This window comes from Bos javanicus, chromosome 3 (assembly GCF_032452875.1).
Source record: "Bos javanicus breed banteng chromosome 3, ARS-OSU_banteng_1.0, whole genome shotgun sequence".
NCBI classification, from domain to species: domain Eukaryota; kingdom Metazoa; phylum Chordata; class Mammalia; order Artiodactyla; family Bovidae; genus Bos; species Bos javanicus.
Genome location: NC_083870.1, coordinates 97,975,922 through 97,990,137, shown reverse-complemented (window position 1 = coordinate 97,990,137; position 14,216 = coordinate 97,975,922). Strand labels below are relative to the sequence as shown.

Sequence of the window (14,216 nt, the reverse complement as noted above, 5' to 3'; positions counted from 1 at the left end):
CTTTGATGAAAGAAGACCCTGTCACCTCAGTATCCATTTGTGATGAAAGTCCATAGCTTCCTATGTGTGTTCCACCCTGTTGGCTTGACTCATTATCTTGGAAATATTGAGCCTAAGAGTAATGTGGATGTAACTAATAATAATAGTTACCCTCGAAGGAACACTTCCATTTGCTAGGGACTTTATTTATATCGTGTCACTTAATTTTCACAAACTCCTTGTGGCTTAGGCACTAATTAATCCCATTTTATAAGTGAGGAACCTCTGGTTCATAGAGGTGGCTCAAGGTCATACAGTGGCAGAGCTAGATCTCAGCTGGGTCAGTCAGACACCAGAGCCCATTGTCCTGTGTGCCCCTCTCTTCATGAGTCTATTACAGCATCCAATAAGGGTCCCACTTCTCCAGTTGCTTGGCAAGCAATTTATGATGCATGCTCTTGAAATCTGGGTGTGCTTCCTCAGGGTCTATGGTGGCCCTAGCAGGGCTGTGCAGCGAAGTGCAGGAAATAAAGCACAAGTCCATTTGTTACTCACCATTAACCAACACTTAAGATAAAACATTGCTTTATTTATTCTCTCTGGCAGCTCAAACATGCTCCACGGTATCTATTACACGGTGATGTTAATTAGGTCCGCAGCACTGCACCTTCTGTAGGCAAGGTTCGCTGTGTCGCCCGCTGGTCTCATCTCTCCGGAGGCCTCTGGTTCAGCACCAGGTCTGAGGGACAGAAAGAATCTTTGGGAGGCCCGCATCACCACCAGTGTTGCTGAGCCAAGTGTGGGTCTTTACTACCCATACATCTTGCCCAAGCATTGCTCTAGAAACCTGGCATGATCTTCAAGGCTGGCATGAGATCCTCTTTCAAGGGTGGGCAGTTGGGTTGGAGGGGTCCTAGAACTCCCCAGCTGGCAGAATTATAGAAGCCTTTAATGATCACTACAACAGGCTCATTTTATAGATGTGCGGGCTGAGGTTGGGAGAGGGAGACTGCCTTTTCTAACATTGCTAGTAGACTGGGATTTGATTCTGAATATTTTTGCTTCCAGTTCAGGCTCTTTCTAATGGATCATTTTGAGGTCCCTATCCCTTGCTTTCACCCCCTCCCCTTGTGTGGCTGTAGAATGGATGCATGTGGAGAATGTTGGTTCCTTTTCCCCACTGGGTCCATTTCCCCTGAAGTTCCTTAAGTAATCTCATGGAGTAAACAGAACACTCATTCTTAATTCCGATCTGCAGGGGAGATTGAGGTTCAGAGGGAAGATGACAGCAGCTGAATCAGGCTTAAATCCAGGCTTCTGACTTGGCACTTTTTCTAATAACCACATGTCCTCCTTGAGGATGAATGAATGAATGAATGGATTCTAAACATGCTAAAGAATGAATTCAGGCATGCACAAGGAACAAGACTTAACATTTGAAAATCCCCAGCAAAGCCGAAGTCTCAGGGCCCATGCAGCTGCTCTGCTCTGCGTTTATTCACAGTGCTCTCCGCTTCCAAACACGGCCCAGGACTCAGCCTGGTTTACAGCAGGCCCTGAGCAAGTGCCTCTGAAATTGAACAGAAGAGAACACTCTGGAATCATGGCTCTGAACCACTCATTTCTCCAGGAGCAGCTTGAAGGGATATTGGGGTGTTAAGGAGAGCAGTCTCTCCATTCCCAACACCACGCCACAGCTGTGTTTCCTACCTTAGGTCGAGGCTGGCCTGAAGAAGGAGAAAGAGAAAACCATGCGGGAGCACAAGAAGACCAACATACAGGAAAGAGCTGTCAACGCCAGGCCATCTGCTGACCGCGTGAGGGAAAGGGGTTCTTGGCGCGCTTCCTACCCCAAGAGGCTGATCTGGCTGGAATCCCTATGAGCCTTCCCTGGGAATAGGAAGGAGGAGAGGTGACCCTGACATCCTTTGGGCACAGTCTCAGGGAGGCTGGGCAAAGGGGGTGACCCATTAATATGGATGAAATGTCAAGAGATTAGATAGAATTTTAAACAGAAACTTAATCCAGGCCTCAGACTGGGAGGTGACAGAAAAATGTGCGTAGAATTGACAATGATCTGTAACTGAATACTCAGTAATGCACACACACACACACATTTACAACTACACAAACATGCATTTTCACACCCAGATATAGAGATTACTCATAAAAGTCTCACACACAATGCAAGTATACCAGTACACACACATTTTACATCTATCACAGTCACTTTTTTTCCATCTCTCTCAGCCTCTCCCCATCCCTCTCCTTTCTTTTTCTCCCTGTCATGAATACTCTTAGGTTTAAAGTTCAACACCTTTATATATGGACCTGTAAGCCAAGTTTGCTCTACTTTTCCCAGAAGTTTAAGGGGCTACCCTTATTTATGAACTTCTACAGGGAGGGATAGATGGAGAAACAGAGCGGCATTAGCTTCACAGAAACATTCTGTTCAGAGCAGGCATCTCATCTCCATGCTCATCACTGTCATCCTCATCAGCAACAACAGCAGTAGCAGCAGCAGCGATACCTGCCAATTCTCAGTGAGTATTTACTCTCTGCTGGGCCTTGTCCTGGGACCTGAGCAATGAGTGAGTCAGTTTTTCCATCTCTAATCATCTTACCCCAAGAACAAAGAAAAATCGAGTGGGGAGGATAAAGCTGATACACAGAAATGAAATGCCAAAGCCACTGACAAGGGCCAAGTGAAAGGTTCAGACAATGGTTCTCAAGAAGCTCAGTAGATGAGTTACCCCTGAGGGCTGGGAGGTGAGGGAAGACTTCCTCAAGGAGGGGTCTTGAAAGACAGGTAAAAATCAAGTCAGCAGAAAGGAATGAGAAGTGCTTGGCAAACACAGATGTTTAATAAGTTTTGTTGGATGAATTAATGACAGGACAATCTATGTCAAAGGCAAGGAATGGACCAAGTAGGGGAGCGACTGATCTGATCTGATCTGATCTGATACTTTCCCAATCATTCTATCTCTGGATCCTCACAATACTCTTGAGAGTGGGTTGGTCGGGGATTATGTACCTATTTCAAGGAGTAAGAACCAGAAATCAGATGAAGCTCTGGGATAACTCCAGACAGGGAAAGAGGCTTTAAAAAAAAATGTCACCCATCCAGGCAGTATCAGAGCTGGAAGCAGAACTCTCCATCCCAGTGGCTACAGTTTATAATCCTTCTCCCTTTATGATTTGAATCCTGGGGGCAGGAAGTGGTTTGGGGTGAAGGAAGAGGAAATCTGCTTTTTAATGCAAGCATAGGGCGAGGGGTGGGTTAATAGAGCCCGCCTCTGCGACTTCACTTTCACTTTTCACTTTCATGCACTGGAGAAGGAAATGGCAACCCACTCCAGTGTTCTTGCTTGGAGAATCCCAGGGACAGAGGAGCCTGGTGGGCTGCTGTCTATGGGGTCGCACAGAGTCGGACACGACTGAAGTGACTTAGCAGCAGCAGCAGCAGCTGCTGCATTGCTCTATCCTGATCTCCTGGCAAAATCTCTCTCTTGTCCTTAGAACTCTGAGGGTAGCATGAACTCTGCCTGTTAGAACTCTGAGGGGAGCACCGGCTCTGCCTGTAAGACAGTCATTTCTCAGCAGTCATTTCAAAGGCAGAGACTCAGGCGTGGAGGATGTGTGGGCACCAACATCCGGCTGCAGAGAAAATGCCTAGAGCCAGGCTCAGGGGAATGAGGCAAAATGAGGTCGTGCACAGGAACAAAGATGAAGTAGCGAGTTCCCTGGGGCAGAGGCTTTTTATAACCAACATTAAATATGTATCATTTTGTCAGTCTCAGGACTGAACATGTAAAGACAGAGGGGAAAGTGGAAGGAACACAGCACTGGAACCTGGTGACAGCCGGGCTCTTCCACTTAGGAGCCGGGTGACTTCAGACAGGTTACTTAGACTCTCCAAGCTTCTCTTTCTTTCTCAGGGAACAACATCTGCTTCATAGGGCTGTTGTGAGGATTATAGGAGATCATATAAGACAAAGCAACCCGGAGCGCAGGACCCTGGAGCTGAGTAGGCACTTGGCCAGGGCAGAACAGCAGCAGCAGCAGCAGCAGCAGTAGCAGTAGCAGAAGTAGTGGTAGCAGCAGCAGCCCTCGTAGCAGTAGCCACAGCAGCAGCAATAATAGTTGTTTTTATTGTTACAGGAAAAGTGATCAAATTGCCTTGGGCTCTAGAAATAAATTTGGTCTTCAAGAAAAGACTGGAGATGAAGTAAATCCATCTCGTCCATTGAGACAGATTTTGAGAGTGGGGCCTTGGAGACCATCCAGGACTTTGCCTTTCACACGGAGCTGGAATTTAGTTCTGTAGGTAAGGGGAGCCACGGATGAAATCTGAGCAGTGGAATGTCTCAGAGAGGTCAGTACTTTGGGAAGACAGATCTGTAATTAGGATCCAGTTATTAAAATAAGTTCAGAATGAGATTTTGAATTCAAGATTTATTCATTCTTTCATTCTGCTATATTAACTGAGTGCCTCTGGCATGTCTGTAGCTGTGTTAGGTGATATGAGAGGAATGGAGATGAATAAAACCTAGTCTCTGTTCTCAGAAATTAGATGATAATGAAGGAGGTGACTATTATCTCAGTGAAGTAATTGATAAATAGATAAATCAACAAAGAGCTGGGAGACACAAGAAGAGGAAGCAATTCATTACAGTTCTGTGATTGGGGAAGATGTCATGGAGGTGGGATAAGTCTTGAATGATGGGAAGGATTTACTTTAGTTAAGAAGAGTGGAGGAACTTCCCTGGTGGTCTGATACTCCACACTCCCAATGCAGGGGGCCCAGGTTTGATTCCTGGTTGGAGAACTAGATCCCACGTGCTGCAACTAAAGATCCTGCATGCTGCAGCAAAGACCTGGTGCAGCTAGACAGATATGAGAGGCACCAAGCAGGCAGAATCAGCAGGATGCGGCACCTGACCAGCAGGGAGGTGAGAAAGACACAGAAGTGGGATGATATCCAAGCTCTTGGCTTGGATAATTGTTTGGAAAGAGTTGCCATAAACATGGGGTTATGTTTCATAGAGATTGTAGATGCTTACTTTGAGAGAGCGAGAATTGATTAGCAAGAGAGTATCAGAAGGTGGGGAGGTCAACGAGGGACTGTTCTAGCAACCCAGGCAGGATACGGTGGTGGGAGTAAAGAGGAGGAAAAGTATGGAAAAGGGAAAGGAAGGAAAATGGATGACAATCCTGCCAATAAGTATTATTTCCCATATTAAAGACAAGGTAAGTAAACTCTGCTTTAAATGATTCACAAGGCAAAAATAGCAAGGAGTGAGGTTGACAGGAAAAATTCAGGACTATCTGACTCCTAAGTCACTCCATCATACTGCTGGAAGGCAGATGCATCATGGAGGCAGAAGCAATGAGCCTTGATGACTGATTGGCTTTGTACAGGGAAGAAGGGACGGGAGTTAAGACAATGGCAAAGTTTCCAGGCAGGAAAATAGGACACTAACCAAGACAGCTGGTGCCGAGGTGAGAAGCAGATCTGGCTTCAAGACTGAGATGCGGGCCCAAAATAAACTTGAGGTCTTAGGAGGAAAGTGAATTTTAAACATGAAAGAATTAAAACAAGTGTCATAGAAATGACTTCATGAATTGGTCAGGCTTAGTGCTGAGGTTTGGGGTTGAGCAGAGAGGCAGTGGGACATGGCTGAGCTGAGTGTGTACCCAATTCCTGTACGAATTACTTATGAGCTGTGGACTATGGGCAAAGGCCTTAATTACACGAATACCAGTTTCTTCTTTCTACAAAATAGGGAAAAATAAGCCCTGTCCAGCATGCACGCTGAGTTTGATGAGAGCAGGTAGAGTTAATAGAGGTGAGTGTGCTTCAGGGAACTCCTGAGTTTTAGCTGGCAGAGCGTATTGGTATGATAACTTCACAGGGAACGCCCTGGAGACACTGTGAAAGAAAGTGAGAGTGAAAGTTGTTTAGTCCTGTCCAACTCTTTGCAACCCCATGGACTGTAGTCGACGGAATTCTCCAGGACAGAATACTGGAGCTGGTAGCCTTTTCCTTCTCCAGGGGATCTTCCCAACCCAGGGATTGAACTCAGGTCTCCCACATTGCAGGTGGATTGTTTAGCAGCTGAGCCACAAGGGAAGACCAAGTATACTGGAGTGGGTAGCCTATCCCTTCTCCAGGGGATCTTCCCAACCCAGGAATCGAACCAGGGTCTCCTGTGTTGCAGGTGGATTCTTTACCAACTGAGCTAACAGGGACACTGTACACCAATCAAAAATAGCATAGAAAGAGGTTCTTATAAATCCTGCTAAGATTTGTTAGTTATTTTAATAAAACATGGTATCTTACAGAACCTATACCCCCCGCCCCCCCACCCCTTGCTTTTTAGTCTTGTCGGTTCTGCCTCAAGTTAGTTGGGAGAACATTGCGTCCAGCCCTGTTTTCCTACTTGTTCTGAGCCCAAACTTACAAATACACTGATCCCTCAGTGTGGCTGTTTTTCTTCCAGGTACTTTTCTCATTCCTGTCTTCAGGGAGGGTTTATACTTCTGTCTGTACCTCATTTGGAAGTAAGAAAAGCTTTGGCTTCAAGCAAAGGGTTTCTGATCCTAGCAAGTTAAAGGTGGTGGGTTGGGGAGAGAGTTCTACTTTATGCCAAGTATTTTATAGGTGTTACTGTATTTTGAAGACAGGTTTATTGAAGTATAATTGATATACAAAGACCTATATATATTTAATGTTTACCATTTGACAAGTTTGGAATAGGTCAGAAACTTGTGAGCCCATCATCACAGTCAAGGTAACAAACATATCCATCACCTCCAAACATTTCATGTGCCTCTTTTTGGGTCTTTTGTTTGTTTTGTTGTTGTTGTTATAAGAAGACTTAACATGAGATCACCCTTATGGCAGAAAGTGAAGAGGAACAAAAGAGCCTCTGGTGAAAGTGAAAGAGGAGACTGAAAAAACTGGCTTAAAATGCAACATTCAAAAACTGGATATCATGGCATCTGGTCCTATTACTTCATGGCAAATAGATGGGGAAACAATGGAAACAGTGAGAAATTTTATTTCCTTGGTCTCCAAAATCACTGCAGGTGGTGACTGCAGCCATGAAATTAAAAGACGCTTGCTCCTTGGAAGAAAAGCTATGACCAACCTAGACAGCATATTAAAAAGTAGAGACGTTACTTGCTGATAAAGGTCCATCTAATCAAAGCTATGGTTTTTCCAGTGGTCATGTATGGATGTGAGAGTTGGACCATAAAGAAAGATGAGTGCTGAAGAATTGATGCTTTTGAACTGTGGTGTTGGAGAAGACTCTTAAGAGTCCCTTGGACTGCAAGGCGATCAAACCAGTCAATCCCAAAGGAAATCCTGAATATTCTTTGGAAGGACTGATGCTGAAGCTCCAATACTTTGGCCACCTGATGCGAAGAGCTGACTCATTAGAAAAGACCCTGATGCTGGGAAAGATTGAGGGCAGGAGGAGAAGGGGACGGCAGAGAATGAGATGGTTGGATGGCATCACCGACTCGATGGACGTGAGTTTGTGCAAGCTCTGCGAGTTGGTGATGGACAGGGAAGCCTGGTGTGCTGCAGTATATGGAGTCACAGAGTCGGACATGACTGAACAACTGAACTGAACTGAACTGAACTGAACATGAGATCTACCCTCCTAATAAATTAACTACCTCCTACAATATTAACTTCCCTGGTGGCTCAGATGGTAAAGCGTCTGCCTACAATGCGGGAGACCCAGGTTCAATCCCTGGGTCGGGAAGATCCTCTGGAGAAGGAAATGACAACCCACTCCAGCACTCTTGCCTGGAAAATCCCATGGACGAAGTAGCCTGGGAGGCTACAGTCCATGGGGTCACAAAGAGTCAGACACGACTGAGCAACTTCACTTTCACTTTCACAATATTAACTAGAGGTGCTGTGTTGTACATAGGTGTTATTATATTTAATCCTCCCAATAACTGGGATGTAGGTATTACAATTTCTGTTTTACAAATGTGGATCCTGGAACTTAAAGAGGTTAAATTATTTGCCCAAAGCCATTCAGCTAGATAACGGAAGAACTAGGATTCACATTTCAGTCTATCTGACTTTTTCAACCAAGGCTGTCCATATTATGTTATAATACCTCCCCTATTCTGTCTACCCTGGTGCCCCATTGGCTGAGCTGAGCCATGAGGGAAAGATCTCTAATCTCAATGCCCTTAAATGGCTCAGGAGGTAGGACTCAGAGGAAATTTCTGGACAATGATTGAGGACACAGTGGGCTCAGCTTACACACTCCAGAGGAAAAGGGTGATACAAAACTTGAACTAGATTATCTGCCTGGGGTCAGTAACCCAGAGGGTGCCTGGAAGGGCCTTGTACCTTGCTGAGCTTCCAGGAATTCTGGAAGACCTAGAAGCTTCTGCATGTCAAGTGACAAATGACACCCTACCCTGTTGGAGTGCCCAGCAGGGACTCACACAGGTGTGTGGGAAGGAGAGATGGGAAGAAGGCAGGGTTCTAGCAGTAGGTGCTAAAAATTTCCTGAAATCCTCACACATACACCCAGCCTGGAAACTTCCATGCTCCATTCCTCTCTCCCATCCCCTCCTACCTCTCAGTGAGGCCATGATTTACTTGTTAATCTGCTTTCACCTGTTTTCCTGTTTTGATCTGATTTTACCTGGAAACTAATGGAGAAGGTCCTGTGCAGAGTAGTAGGAAGAGAACTGGGATTGAATCCAGGTTCTCAGTAGCTATATGAATTTTAAAGAAAGTATTTTACTTTTAGGGGTTCTTAATTTTCTCACCTGGGAAACGAGAAAGTGATACTTACCTCTAGGGGCTGCTGGGAGTATCCAATGAGGCAATCTATGCAAAAGCATCTGGCACAATGCTTGGCACACAGTAAATGTTCAATAAATATCTGGTGGGTGTATGAACTGATGCTCCACAAATGTTAATCACTCCAGACTTCCAAAGTTGGCACTGCACTTACTACTTAGAAAAATGAGGAGTTGGGTCCTCTTAGGTAGGTCTCCAGTGTGTCATTGAATTACAGTTAAAGGACACAAACTCATCCTGTACCTTCCCCACCCCATTCAGGGGCAATGGGGAAAGCTCCCAGCTGAAAGCTCCCTGCTATTGCTGATGCTGTAAAGCAAATATCACCAGAGGCAGGTGACTCAGCCTCTGCTCTGGACCTCAGCACAAAGAATCTGGGTGGCCTCTGGCTTGTCTGCCACAGCTTCTGAAGATAAACTGACTGACCTCTGGGCCTGTGAACTAATACAGAGCAAGCCTGGCACTGTTTATGGAGATTTGTATGAAAGTCAGGCAGAGGCCCAGGGTGTCTCTCCACTCTCCTCCCTTCCTCGCTGCATTGTTGTCTCACCCTCCTCAGTACACTAATTTTGTAGCTGGTTCTACCCACTGTGGATCTAGCCTGAGAAGGAAGTGGGCAGACAAGAGAGGTTAGAGCGCCCCCTTCTGGGGCTGAGTGAGCTGGTAGCTTCTGGGTGGTTCACTGTCTTTCTGTGTTGGTGCTGTCCTCAACCTCAGTGCTGAAACTCTTCCCCTCTTAACCTGGGACCGTAGGTATAACCTGGTCCAAGAAAGCTACGGAGTTGCTGAGCAGGCTAAGGCCACAAAGAAGTCCACTGGCAACCCCTGGTTCCTTAGACTCAGCCTCCCTGCTCTACTTCTGTGGAGAAGCAGACACCCATTTTGCAAACATGTCCTACAGTTTTATAGTCATGTATTTTTCCCTCCTAAGGATTGCTAACTGTTAGCAGGGTCCATATTCTGTAATTTAGAGATGTTTACTATCACTTGTTTAGTGTTAAGTGATATTTATTATACTGTAAACCCCATTGTTTGGCATTAGGAATGTAACCCCCATCTTATGTCATTTCTCTCCACAGTTATAGAGTAGGAAGTAATGCCACTGTTAGTTCAGCATGCCTTAGAGGAAGAAAATCCCTGTCGTTCCTCCATGACAGATGTTCATTCAGATTCTGCTTGCATGCCTCTAGTGATGGGGAACTCTGTGTCTCTCAGGGACCTCATCCAGTGGTTGACAACTCTATTCACTAGAAGGTTTTCCTCACTTTTGAGCTGAAATTGTCTTACTAAGACTACTTCCCTGGATTTGGTTCTTACCCTTTGGCAACACAGAACAAGTTTGCTTTTTTTTCTGACAAAAAGAATATCCAAGATACTTTTTCAACTTTTTAGATATTGTGATGTTGCTTTCCTTAACCTCCTCCCTCTCATTTTTCATCTCATGGATAAACAGCTCCTGTTTCCTTATCCATTTCCAATGGGAAGTGATTTGCAGACACCTTGTCATCCTGGTCACATCCAACTAACAGCTATCACTTATTGAATGACCCATGTGCTGTGCTGAAGTGTCTCATGTGCTGTGCTGGGCTTAGTTGCTCAGTCATGTCTTACTCTTTGCAGCCATGGACTGTAGCCTGCCAGGCTCCTCTGTCCATGGGGATTCTCCAGGCAAGAATACTGGAGTGGGTTGCCATTCCCTCCTCCAGGGGATCTTCCCAACCCGGGAATTGAATTGGGGTCTCCTGCATTTCAGGCAGATTATTTACCAACTGAGCTACCAGGGAAGCCCCAATATCCCCCATAAAATCCCATTAAACCCACATACCTACTGTAATGAGGTAGACATAACTATCACCATGTTATAGGAATTAAGATTCAGAGAGGTTAAATAACTTACCCAAGATCACACAGATATTAAGAGACAGAATAAAGGTTTGAATGCAGAATTAGAATCCAGAGTCGCCTGACTCCAAAATTTTCTTTTAAACCAGTAGCATGCCTGAGCTTTTAAGACCTATGGTCCAATTAATCAATGCAGCTTTTCAGAAGTGCAGTTATATTTTCATAACTGAACATATCCTATTGATAAAAAGTTGATGAAAATAGCTAACTTTTTATGTCAATGAAGATTTGGTAAAATGGGTATCAGATCAGTTTACTTCCAGTAAAATGTAAATTGGAAAAGTACATGTGTGAGTGTATACTCAGTTGCTTCAGTCGTGTCTGACTCTGTGTGACTCTATGGACTGTAGCACCCCCCACCCCCCAACCCCAGGCTCCTCTGTCCATGGGGATTCTCCAGCCAAGAATTCTGGGGTAGTTTGCTATGCCCTCCTCCAGGGGATCTTCCTGACCCAGGGATCGAACTTGTGTCTCTTATGTCTCTTGCATTGGCAGGCGGGTTCTTTACTACTAGCACCACTTAGGAAGCTATGCCATAATTTAATATGCAGTATAAATCTATAAAATGAACGACCTAAGCACCAAAAAAAGTGGGGTCTAAATATGGTCACCTTATGAAAGCAATCTGGGCAGGGAAAAATAGATCTGGTCTATTATCTCTGATTTTATGCAATCTGCCTCTCCTTATGCCATCTCAAGAGATGCTCTTGTTTCTGAAAGGCCCGCCACAGTGTTGATTTGCATTGAGCTGGCTGCAGTCAAATAAACTCCCCAGGATTTTGCCACAGGAACGGCTGGAAAGTCAAGCCTTGACTGTCCTTCCTTACCTTGATGACAGAGTCCCTGACAGCAAAGTGAGGGTTACATCAAATTGGGTCAACTTGCTGGTTCTTGAGGGAGGGAGAGACCTAGAGGGAAGGCGCCAAGAATGCTCAGAGGAACAGAGAAGCTGCAGGAAGCACTTTATTTGTGTTCCTCTGGGCAACAAGAACCCAGGGGAGAACTGTATATACAAGACAACATTTGTACCCAGCTAACATATGTTTTTTCTTTTTTTAATCATTTCTGAAAAGCAATAAGCAAAGGGAGAATAAGCTTTGCTCTCAATTTTTAACATACTTTGAAAATCTCCAATCCAAAGCAAAAGAATGCTAAACTGAAGCTTTGTGCTAAAGGCCCTATCTCCCCGGAGCCTGCCTTCCTCTCCCTATCTTCTAATCCTCATTTCCGGGAGGTCATTTTAATTAGCAGGCTGTCATGGTGACTCAGCCTGCTGCTTCACAGACAGGAAGTGAGCCAACTCCCCTGGATGCATTCATCATGCAAAGGCACTTTACTCTGTAGAAAAATGCACAGGGCAAGTGAGCTTGCCCTGCCTTGGGAATTGCCACGGTTGTTGTTTTACTTTATCAACCCCACCTGCCTCAGAGTGCATTCTTTTGTCTTTTGCATCTTCTGTACCTGACAGTCAGCCTCCTCCCCTCTATGGCAGAGTTTTCATATCCTCTTCTTCAGTGGTCAGTTTTGATCTCAGATCCTAGGATCTAGAGATCTTAACCATGAGAGAGACCTTCTGGAATGTGCAGCTAATACTTTTTGTTTTAGGAGCTAAGGTTTCAATGAAACTACCCAGGCCATATTGGGACATAGCTATTGGGACATAGCTCTTAGGGCAGTTCTCTGGAGTTGCATGCTGGGGTTTAGGGGAGTCAGGGAGCATGCAGCTCATAGATAAAGTGACTGTATGTCTAAGACCACTGTGAGCTCAAAAATTCTGACCCATTGTTACCAAAGGCGCATTTGTCTTTTGTTTTGTATGCGTTGATGGTATTGTTTTGGGTCAGCAAATATGGACACTGCATTTCTAAAACAGTAAACAACGTGGCCTAGTCTAAAAGGTATCTATAGTAACTGCACAACTTAGAACAGTCAAGGGGCTGGAAAGCACTGACTAGAGAAGAGATACGGGGGTTTTCTCTTCCTGTGAGGGTCTCTGTTGTGGAAATTAGCATCTGTACTCATCTGGTCTGAGTCTCCTATTTTGTTCCTGAGCCTTAAGCTGAAGGCTCACAATTGATTTTCAAATAGTAAAAAGGAAAATCGATGATGAAATTTCTCATTTTTCCCCCCTTCCCTTTCACTAGCTTATACATGTTCTCACAGTCATTATCTTGGAAACTAGAAAAGGGTGATTAATTTCATGGCCCAGCAGAAAATGCATGCTCTTGCCACCACAAGACCTCCCTGGATTCCACATCCTTAAAAAGAGTTTGAAGGGTCTTTGTGGTTCACTGAGCTCTTCTTGTCCCCTTTGCCGTTGGGGTGGTTGCTGGCCGGGCCCCGCAGGAGTGAGTGCTTGTAGGAAGGGGGTTTTCCTTTCCTGCAAAGGGGGAGATAACAGAAAGAGAGAAGAAAGAAGCACATATACACGCTGCATTGGAATCATCTGTGTGTATGTCTGTCTCCCCCACTGGACTGTGAGCCGTGCGTCCACCACTGGACTAGGAGCAGTGGCCTTGACTGCCTCATCTAGACATCTCAGCAACCCAGCCCAAGGCATGACTGAATGAATGACTCTTGGATGAATGGATGGGTTGTATCATTCTGGTTCTGGAGAAAACCTAACTGCCCTAAGGTTATAATACTTCCACATTTCTACCTTGATTCTAACTCATTCTATCCATTTCATGGTGGGCTGTGGATGAACACATAGACGAGCTATAGGTTGGCAGAGCCAGGGCCTTCATTCCCTTCATAACCATCATGGGCTCCAGAGTCCCTTTATATTTCTCAGCATAACCTAATTATGGCATTTCATGGTGGGTCTGACTCCCCTACAAGCTCGGGAGCTCTCCAAAGGCAGAGATGTGTCTACTTTACCTCTGTATCTCAGTGCTCAGCACCCAGTGCAATACCCTTAACATTCTCTTCAACAGTTGTTCACTTTCTGTTCTGCTCCTGGTGGGCAGGAACCAAGTTTTATCTATGTTTGCATTTTTCTTCATATGGGGCCTTATTTATTACATTTTGAGTAATAAATTGATGTGCCATTCATTCAAGCATTGGACTATGATTTATATGCAGTGGAAAGACTGGCCAATCCAGAAAGAACTGAACTGAATTCTCAGGCTGGCTATAGGTGAGAGGTACGACCTTGAGCAAGTTACTTGAATTCTCTGAGCTTCGTTTACAAAATGAGGACAAAATATTCCAGTTTCAGGGTGATGTGACGTTAAATGAGACACTACAAATAAACACACCCAGTGTCTTCCTTTGCCTATTGTAACTTACAAAGGCATGCTGCCACGTGCTAGGTGTGGCCCAATGGACTCTGGAGGTGACAGAGGTGAATCCGACACTGATGTTGTCCTCAGGCTGCTTACAGTTTAGTAGAGGTCATAGTGGTGTGAAGTAACTACACAAAATAATAAATAATAAAGAACTACAACTCCTGGCAGAAAATGGTAATGCCACAAATATGGGAATCTCT

At 44.9% G+C, this 14,216-nt stretch overlaps 1 protein-coding gene across 4 annotated transcripts in view; it reads right to left on the bottom strand.

Moving 5' to 3' along the window:
* Positions 1 to 547: 547 nt before the first annotated feature.
* The window catches only part of LOC133244620 (BEN domain-containing protein 5), a 1,484,041-nt gene continuing 1,470,372 nt past the window's right edge, over positions 548 to 14,216 (bottom strand). For 3 of the 4 annotated variants that reach the window (XM_061412038.1, XM_061412040.1, XM_061412042.1), the window contains one exon: positions 11,672 to 13,106. In XM_061412038.1, the coding sequence (XP_061268022.1) occupies positions 12,986 to 13,106 (121 nt within the window). In that variant the 3' untranslated portion in view covers positions 11,672 to 12,985. Of the gene's footprint in view, positions 719 to 11,671; positions 13,107 to 14,216 lie in introns of those variants that run through there. The other variant, XM_061412039.1, reaches the window with a different exon arrangement.